Source organism: Pogona vitticeps, chromosome 2 (genome assembly GCF_051106095.1).
Source record: "Pogona vitticeps strain Pit_001003342236 chromosome 2, PviZW2.1, whole genome shotgun sequence".
Lineage (NCBI taxonomy): Eukaryota > Metazoa > Chordata > Lepidosauria > Squamata > Agamidae > Pogona > Pogona vitticeps.
In genome coordinates, this window is record NC_135784.1 from 84,987,318 (window position 1) to 84,997,800 (window position 10,483).

General features: G+C 41.5%; 1 protein-coding gene across 2 annotated transcripts in view; it reads right to left on the reverse strand.

Moving 5' to 3' along the window:
• KDM3B (lysine demethylase 3B) overlaps positions 1-10,262 on the reverse strand; it is a 78,852-nt gene extending 68,590 nt beyond the window's left edge. For both annotated transcript variants that reach the window (XM_020789904.3, XM_020789894.3), the window contains exon 1: positions 9,115-10,262. In XM_020789904.3, the coding sequence (XP_020645563.2) occupies positions 9,115-9,285 (171 nt within the window). In that variant the 5' untranslated portion in view covers positions 9,286-10,262. The remainder of the gene's footprint in view (positions 1-9,114) is intronic.
• Between the last annotated feature and the right edge of the window lie 221 nt (positions 10,263-10,483).

Below are 10,483 nucleotides of genomic sequence, written 5' to 3' on the forward strand. Positions count from 1 at the left end.
CATTCACAGCCTGTATTATGCCTGAATAGTCAGCGATCCACAAGGACTGTGAATCGACTCAGGAATTCGGTGTTCACACATGAAGCAATGCAATTCACATTTCAGCCCCCAGCCCCCAAATTTCTTTTCTTCCTCTGGTCCTTTCTTTGCTAATCCTTTTATGATTTGCTGTCAAGTGGCTTGGTTTTGAAAGGGCTGTACAGTGTTCTGGAAAAGGTGGCAGTATTCCAAAGTTCTAACATGTACAGAAATACCATATATTTCATCTGGGTTGTTTGCTTTGTTCATAGTTTTAAAAAATCAGAAAAGATTCAGGCAAAAGACAAAGACCAACATGCTTTGTTCACACCAGGGCTTCCCAACTTTGGGTCCCCAGATGTTCTTGAACTACAACTTCTAGAAATCTTGACCATCACAGCTAGCAATGAAGGCTTCTTGAAGTTTTAGTCCAATAACATATGGGGGACCAAGGGTGGGAACCATTGGCTTACACAGAGAAAAGTCTGCATTTTTTTTGTTATGTTGTAAGCAAAAACGAGACATAACAGATAATATAAAAAAACAAAGGAATCAAAGATACCACTATGGGCACCTTCCTATTGATCCGGTAAATTACAGTGCTGGGTCAACTGATTACCAAAGTACAGTGGTGCCTCGACTTACGAATGTCCCAACCTATGAATATTTCGAGTTACGACCAGTTCCGCCTGCAAAATTTTGCTTCGACTTGCGGCCAGAGCTTCCACTTACAAACAGAATAAGGTAGGGAAAAAAGGCAGGAAATTCAAATTGCTAACTGTTGGTAGGTGAAGAGGCTGCTTCTTTGTAGCTCTTTCACCCCAACGGTTAGAGTGAGTACGATTGGAGGAAGCTTCGGACTGCCTAATAAGGTAAGGTGCTACTTTCTGCTTTTTAAAAAGTGTTTTGGATGGGTTTTGCAGTGTGGTTTTGGGCTGGGGAGGTTATGTTTCTGTGCTGTGATGGGTCTTGGGGGGGTTGTTTGTTTTTTTGGTATTTCTCCCCCTATTTCCGATGGGTCTTGGGGGGTTTATTTGCTTTTTGGGTCCCCCCCAAAAAACAGGCAAGAGAAATCATGATTCTCTCTACAAAAACATTAAAATTTCCAATCTAGAAAAAGTTATAATTCTCTTGAGAAAAAGAATCTTTGGCTGAAGTTATGAACTGAAATCCTTAATCTTCATATCTGTATTAAATAAACTTAAAAAACACTTGGCATATGGAAGCTATGAAAGACAATATAAAATCTAACACCATTAATCGCACTATCATCTCTATGCATGGTAAAAACATTTTTATTGCACTGGTAAATATCCTCTTGTGCAACATTAACAGTATAACTTTGGGAGGCAAATAGCCTCAAGTTAAGAAATCACTACAGACATGAGCTGACAGTTATGTATTGAATCACATGATCTGATGCTGGAACAGATGCTGAGTATGCACATGGGACTGAAGGAATAATTCTCTGATCCTTCTTCTTCAGGCAGAAGATATTCAGGTATGATAGTGTTAACTGGATACTGCCACCTTTTAATGTTGAAAAAATAAAAGTACATCTACACAGAAATACAATGGCTGAAATCCTGTTGAATCAGTTACGCCTGTGGGAGGGGATGACATCACTGCCACAGGGCAATTTTCATTGAGAACTTCCTCCTTTCCTGTAGCTTGTCTGATTTATAAGTAATCCTAGCCCATTTCATCATGTGGAAACCATGGCACATGAGTGAGAAGTCTTTAATTACCAAAAACTTTCCCTGCCAGTGACATCACCCACTGGAGCAGATTTCCAATAAAGACTTCCTCTCTCCATCCTATTGCTCCCACCAGATGAAAGAGATTACTCATATCAGACCAACCGCAGGAAAGAAGAAGGAAGTCTTTAATGACCAAAAGTTATAATCTGCCGGTGACAGCCTCATCTTCTGTAGGTGTAATCTACTTACTCAATAGAATTTCAGCCAGCAAGGATGAAAATCCAAGAAGAAAAATATTAGTACAGTAGTGGGTTTTATGTCTCTGATAAAGTGAATCAGTTGCAAGTCTTTTAGAACCTATAGTGTTTTTAGGTACACAACATTCAAGACAGATATATGAAACATAAATTTATATCTGCATTCAAGGAGAGAGATTTCAGACTGGGGTTCAGCAGATTGCTTAAAAATATGCCAGAAATGTCATGTGAGATATAATTTTAGACTTAAGTCACATGACAAGATAGCTTTACTATTTGGTAAATAAGGTAAAGGTTCCCCTTGACAATTTTTGTCCAGTTGTGTTCGACTCTAGGGGACGGTGCTCATCCCCGTTTCCAAGCCATAGAGCCAGCGTTTTGTTCGAAGACAATCTTCCTTGGTCACATCGCCAGTGCGACTTAGACACGGAACACTGTTACCTTCCCACCGAGGTGGTCCCTATTTATCTACAGTGGTGCCTTGCAGAACGGGCGCCTCGTAGAGCGATGAATTCGCTCTACGAGGCTGTTTTTGCGATCGCAAATGCGATCGCAAAACGGTGCCCTTATAGGCGGAAAATCGCAGAGCAAAGGGCGGTAAGCTGCTCGCTTACCGACCTTCGCTTTGCAACCCAACAATCTGCTGTCCAGCGGGTCCAAAATGGCCACCGGAACAGCTGAAAGGGGCCGGGGCGCAGCATTTTCGCGCCCTTGGTAAGCAAGGGGAGGGTGCGAAAACGCTGCGCGCAGCCATTTCGGGGCTTCCGGCAGCATTTTCGCGCCCTCCCCTTGCTTACCAAGGGCGCGGAAAACGCTGCGCCCCGGCCCCTTTCGGCTGTTCCAGCGGCCATTTTGGACCCGACGGACATCTGATCGCAGCCATTTTCGCGCCCTTGTTCTGCGAGGGGAGGGCGCGAAAATGGCTGCCGGCATCGCTGTACGGTAAGTAAACGTGCCAATTGGAACGCATTAAATGTAGTTTAATGCGTTTCAATGGCTTTTTTACTTCCGTACAGCGATGTTTCATACAGCGAGGGTTAATCCGGAACGGATTAACCTCGCTGTGCGAGGCACCACTGTACTTGCATTTGCATGCCTTCGAGCCGCTAGGTTGGCGGGAGCTGGGACAAGCGACGGGCGCTCACTCCGATTCGATCTTACGACTGCTTGATCTTTTGACCCTGCAGCACAGGCTTCTGCGGTTTAGCCCACAGCGCCACCACGTCCCATTATTTGGTAAATATTAGCTTTCAAATATGAATCAATTCAATTAGATAACTGGCACATAATCCATCTCTTAAAATAATTTATGTACATTATGTCAGATGGCACCAAATACAGAAATTTTATGAAAGGTTTCTTCAAATTGTATGGAAGATACTGTATTATGAATTATATTGCTAGTCATACATCACTAGACTGGAAAATACATTTCCTGCAGTGAAACTCATATATGCCAATTGTCATTTTAAAACTTATCCACATAGATGGAAAAAACTGAGCAAAAAAAAACCCCCACCTTTCCAAAGACCGCTCCTCCAAAAAGCTCATGGCAGCTAGAAAAGCAGTCTACCCAACCCACAGAAATAAAATAACTCAAAAATCCATACTAGCCTGACACTGTTACTCAGCCTAACACCCCGCCCCCAAACAGTCGAGCCTTTGAGATCACTGATCTCTTCATCAGACAAAATGCTACAAAAACCAATAGGGAAAGGAAGGAATAATTTGCTCTTAATTCCTTGAATTCTACCAGGCATTGAGATGTAATAAAAACGAATGTACAAAAATTAACTATATCGCAAAAAGGCACACAAACTTTGAAGTTTATAATTTCTGAGGATAGATGAGGCACAACTTTCACTAAAAGAACTTGGGGGGGGGGGAGAGAAAGAAACCAATTGTACCTTCAAGGTACTTTAAAATAAGTACCGGTACTTGAAATAAGCAACACAAGACCCTAACAACAAATTAGGACTACAGATGTTCAATAATCATGGATGATTAACAAAATTAAATCACTATATCATTACAATCAAATTTTATCTAAATTTCTGACCTACAGAAATTAATTTCTTTGTTATTGTCCAACATCCTTGCAGACCTCCAACAAGCTACCAGACTAGACACACTGGTCACCTCACCAAATTCTGTTGAAAAAAATGCCTCCCAGAAGGCTCTTCCTTCAACTGTCATCCCAACAGCCCTTCCAGAAGACTGCAGCAAAGGGAGATGAAGATGGTAGGAGGCTATTCCAAAGGTCAGATTTGATTTAAATCAAGACTTAAATCACAATTTATTTTTTAAATAATAATGATTTGATAATTTAAATAAAATGATTTTATGGAAATTGTAATTGAAATAATGATCAAAAGCAATTTGATTTTAAAAAACATTGATTTTTATCCACACTGCTATCCCATCAGCCCTGTTAAAATAATATCTTCTCTTTTGTTTATTTTTCACCATTCTTTTTCCCTTTTGCATTGTCTCTTTTTAGACTGCTAGCCTGAAGGCAGTACAGACTGTCTTTTACTGATTTGGGTGAGAAGGACAAATTCACTTAAAGTAAAATAAAGAACCAAATAAAACATAACACACACTGTATTTTTCTCGCAGAATAATGCTATCTCACACCAGATCATGAAACCTCTCTTCAAAACAAACATGATCTTATTTACAAAACACATCACCTATGGACAAAACAGATTGTATCCCCTTATAGATAGATTAAAAATATGCTGGGTTTTTCCATTTTCAGTTTCACTCAATGGAAATTAAAATCAGGGGATAGGTGTGCAAATGTCAGGCCCTCTTCTTATTGCTTAGTGCATGGTATTAACAAGAGCTGTCATAATGAGACACCTCAATGGTTATTCTTGTCCAACGCTCTCTTCTGGAAGCTGTTGACCAAAGCTTAAAGGTACTGTGCAGAATGGTTAGAATACTGGACTGAGATTCAGAACACTCCTGCATTCAAATCCCCACTGATCTATCAAAACTCACTGGTAACCTCAGGTCAGTTAGATGCTCAGCCTGACCTACCTCAGAGGATTGCTGTTTAGAGACTAAAGTGAGAAGAACCACATACACTGCCTTAAACTCACTGGAGGAAAGACAGAATATCATCATCATCAACAATAGCGATGCTGATGATATAACCACTGCATCCTAAATCTCCTTTCTATCAATTTCAACAAATGTCACAAGAATCCCATTATCCTGTGTTTTCCTGATTTTATCAGGAATAGAAGCCTTTAAAAATAATTTAGCTTACCTGCTGTCTCCACAGCTCAAATTTTATGTCTATTATATTTTCCTCAGCTGTCCTTTTCATTCTAGAGATCCAATCTATGTGGTCTTTCAGCTACTATTTTATACACATTTCCATCTCACCCACCTATCTTTCACCTAACACTTAAAAAAACATACTTCTATGATAGATGTTAGCTATTTCTTACACATTTGTACTGTACAGTATTTCCAACTATTACAGCAGTCTAAAGAGTATTCAAAGGCAGTTAATTCCACAAAGAGGTGGTGCAGAGATAACAGTGACTCTCATAACAGAAAGCCACCTTTTTGGACTAGTAAAAGTCAACCTAACGTTATTATTTCTAACATGTTTTGAACAATTTCAGACTTCACATGTCTGTCTACATACTTGGGCAACTTTTATCTTAAACTGACATTTTAGCTAACTTTCCACACACTTCCAAAAATTTTCTTGTGCAACTATTTTAATCTAAGTCAGTATTTCCTTTGTTTTCATATGCTTAGAATTCATTATGCATTTCATGTAATAATACTAAGCATGTCATTATAATTATTTCTTACATTATATTCTGCCTTTCCTCCAATAAACTTAAGGAAGTGCACTTCTCGTTTTATCCTCACAAAAATCCCTATGAGGGAAATCAGATTAAGAAAAGTATAACTAATCCAAAGTCACACAGAGAGCTGCAAAGCCAAGCAGGGATTTGAATCCAGGTCTCCTAAATCTTAGTTTGACACACTAGCAACTATATTACAATGGTCCTTACAAACTATATAACACTAACTTTTTCATTTGAAATAGAATACAGTACATCCTTCTGTTATGTTATTCAGACTGAAAAGAGCTTTCTCGAGGTCATTAGTACATTTGGTGTTTTTCTTACTAACATGAGTGGTGTGTTTTTTGGCACAGTCAAGCTGTCTCAATATTTTTATCAGATTATTTATACTGTACACCAGAAAGAACCAGACTAAGCACTTCCTCCTCTCCTATCTCTTCTATAGTCTACCATGAAAACTGTCAGCTGACACACTATTTTTTGTTTTCCTTACATTTGTAATCCATAAGAAGGCTTATCCTCTTGCCACAAAGGCATGATTTGCAACTCACCTTGAGAAGAAAATGTGCTCCCATAGGAGCAATCCAGTGGAAAACTGGATCTGACCGTCTATTCTGCACCCTCCACAAAACACAACTGTGTTTATAAACCCCTTAAAGTTGTGATGATCAGGTTGATACAATAACCCTCCATTAAGTCCCAGAAAGACAATCTCAAGAGTCCATACCAAATGAAGTACCAGCACAGTATTCAGTATCTACCATACTACTGTAACTGGGACAGTAAAATGATGGCAATATTAACATACAAAAGAGGAGACATTTGCTATGTAGCTATCTGCAGCCCTGGGTGTTTAATTTCTATACATCTGAGGAGCCCAACACAGTGCTCATAAGTAACCTCCATATATTTCCCTTGGCACTCTAGAGGTCACTTCTTCCCTATCCCATGTGATTTATGTGAACATCTCCTCCCAATTAGATCTGCCCGTCATATACAATCCTCCCAGGTCGGGCAGCTAAGAATATCCAGAAAGTGAAGACTAGAAATCAGGCCATCTTGGTAGTCACCCCCAACAGCCTCCTGCCAAAAATCCACCTTGCCCCTTCACTGGAAACTTTTCAGCGGCTGGTAAAAACATGGTTTTAAAGACAGGCCTTTCTGGACCTTTAAAATCTTAATATAGTACTGAAGACTTATATTATCAATCCTGCTGCCTTAGTTTTTATCATTTTAGTTATTATTAGTTAAATTCTTTTGACATGTTTATATTTAACTGACTTATATTATTATCTTCTTTTTAATTCTTACTAATGATATGTGGTTCAACCATGTAAACCGCCCAGAGTAGCCTTGGCAGCTGGGATGGGCAGAATAAATATCAATCAATCAATGAAAGAAAGAAAGAAAGAAAATAAATTTATTTTAATATCTTCTGAAAGCAAGACTTGCTTCCAATCACTTTGCCATATTATCTTTTTTTCCCCTAGAGGAAACCTATGAAAAAGAGGAGAATGAGGTAACTGAAGCTTACATTCTTGGGTGCTCAAACCACCCTTTAAAAGAGAGTGCAAAATGGGCTTGCTATTATCTGCAGAGGCTGGGGGAATACAGTGAGGGCACCCTGGGGAAGCGTTCTGGTGCTCTGCTTAAATTTCTGTGTGTATTTTTGCCTTACTTTTCTCAGAAATATGAATCAGGGCATGTTTGTGCAGAGGGGTGCTGCTGCCAGTATGGGAGTTTGTGCTGGTTATCCCACACAGTATCACCAGTTTTCTTCAGAAAAAAAAACCAGGTAATTTGAAAATGTGAATTACATAAGATGTGTTTAGTTCAAATCTAAATTCTGCTTGCATTAAGTTTCCTGAACAAATATAAGATTCTCATATTTTATTTTTGAGAAATGGGGAGACCTGAGTTAAATAGGGACAAATGTGTGATTTTGCTCCCCTCTGGCAGCAAACCTATTTTTTTGGACAAGCTTACTTGTCTCTTATGACCAGCCAGACCACCATTCTGCAGCAATACTCAAAACAATTCAAATTTCATATACATATACACAGGCTCTAGACATCTGTGAACTCTTAGTAAACAGCTACAATCCACTGAAGAAAATTAAGCTAAACAAGAGATCATGAAACATACTGTATCTTGGAAGTAAAGAACTAAGTGGTGGCTGTATGGGATTTTCATATATATAAATACAGAGTGTTGGGTTTTCTGCTATACAGCCAAAAATGACATTGTCTCCAAAGCAGGAGCTCCAAACCAGCATCTAAGACGCACCTCAGCTTCAATTCAATGTCACACTATAGTAGATACTCCATTTAAAAGCTGCCCATAAGGGGAGAATGAGCACACAACCTTCCATCTTCCCCCATTGCCATTATGGTCATACACTCAACAACCATAAGACACCCAGAAAGTGTTCAGGAGGTTGTCTTTCCAACAGGCAGTATACTGCAGGCAAGGTGCTCTGTTTAAAACATTTACAAAGTTTAGATTATTCCTTCTGCAAGAAAAAAATACAGGGCTGCAAAATTGTCCTTCTGTAATTCTGGTGGACATTACTACAGAAAAACAAAGTGTCCCTGCCTCACAATCAACAACTTAGGAAGGGTCCACGTAACAGATCACAACGAAATCAGCAGAAATATGTTTCTGTGCCCTTTACCATAACTGGTGAGGAAAAAGTTCACCGTGCACCTTAAAAAGAATTCTATTACAGAGAAAATAATTTCCCCATTTGAAAGGGGCTGATAATTATACTGAAAAATTCCAAAAATCTAGAACCAAACGTTAAAAAGACGAGATTAAACGCCCAGCTTCAAACGCCCTGCACTTGGAAGGGGCAAGGCCTGCCTCTGGTAAAAGGGGACTGCAGCCCCGACAAGCCATCTATCGGCCCGCTTCCTTTCTCCACCCTCTCCCGGCGCACCTACGCCCCCGCCCGCCCTCCTTTCTCCGAGGTAAATAGGCTCCACGAAAAGGAGCAAGGACCACCATAAGGGCGACACCTGAAACCCGAGACCGACTGCAGCAGGAGCTCCTGCAGCACCGCCCGTTGTCCCCGGATAAGGAAGAGAAGAAACAAGAGCCCGAGGTCGTCGACCCCCCTCTCCCCGGCGAAGGAAGAAAGGAGAGAAATCGCCCTCCTCCTCCTCCTCTTCCCCCGGAGCCCAAGCGGTATCATCAGCAGCAGCAGCAGTTCCCAGCCCCCCTCTACACAAACAGAAAAGGGAGCGCGGCGCGCCAGGCGGCCAGCTCCCTCCACCCACCCACCCACCGCCCGAGGAGACTCACCGCTAGGTCCTGGGGTACAGCTCCGCTCATGGCCCGCACGGTTCCGCTTCTCCAGGCCCGGGAAGGCAGTGCAGGCCCAGGCTCCGGCCCCGACGCCTCCCCTTCGCCCGGCCCCGCTACCAGCAACAGCAGGAGTCGCTTCCCCACCGGGGAGGCTGCCGCGTCCGCCATCCCCGCTGGGCAGAAGGCGCCGCCGCCGCCGCCTCGAACTCAACAGCCGCCTCAGAAATCGAGCCAGCCAGCGACAGCCCTTACGCTGGGCCCCCAGAACGCAGCCCGCCCTGATCCCAGTGTGCCCCGCGCCAAGCTTTCCTCCGATCCCAGCGTACTCTGCGCTGATCAGACCCTCCCGTAGTTTCTGTTCCCAGCATGCACTGCGAAAGCTCTTATTTATTTACTTCTTTCCTCCCGGCATGCTTTGCGGCCACTACGCTTTTGCCCTATGCGTCCCCTCCCCTGGTTTTCCCTGCAGGGGGCAGTGTAAGGCCTATCTCGTCTGTCCCATGTACTGTACAGTATTGCTCGCCTCAGGGCTTAAGACAGACTGTGCTGGGTGGGAATAGATACCTGTCTACTCCAGCATCTTATTCCTAGACTGCCCAACCAGTTTTATTTATTTAACTTATATGCCGCCCACACTACCCAAAGTTCTCTGGGTGGCTTACAACAATTTAAATACTGTACAGTTGCCTATGGAGTGCCCACAAACCAGACATAATAGCATCCTGTTCATGTGCCCTAGCAACTGATACTAAGAGGAAAGTTACATGCATACATCTCGACTTCTAACTATCCCGTACCCATATCACTTGCAGTATTATTCAACTCTCCCCCCAGAAAAGGCCTACTTTGCATAAACATACTTGAGGTATCCTGCTGAGGAGAGTTCTGCAAAAGTTAATTCCATCATACCTTAGTTGAGCTGAAAGATAAAAGGGCTGCCTTATTCTGAAGTTCAATGTAGAGGGAGACTAAGATCTGCTTTCAGAGAGTGTACTGATGGAAAGGTCACAGACAGCTTAGAATCATAATTACAATGAAAGACTTTCACCATCTGAAACTGTAAATCATTTAAGTGTACACAAAACAATAGTTAGGCACTTTGAAAAAATCCAGTCTAATAGTATACACTATAAAATCCTTTTTTCCTTGTAAAATGTGGCTATTTCTCTGTCATTCAGTGACATGGCATGCAAAGAAGGTTGGCTAGAATAAATAAATACTTCATTATCTTCTCTTTCCAAGTGAACTAGGGTTCATAAAGGCACTATTACACTATGGTTACTGTAACCTGCATTGATAATTTTGTAATTGTTCTCAGAATTTTTCCATTTTACTGGCCTAACTAGATAAAATAACTATATGTGGT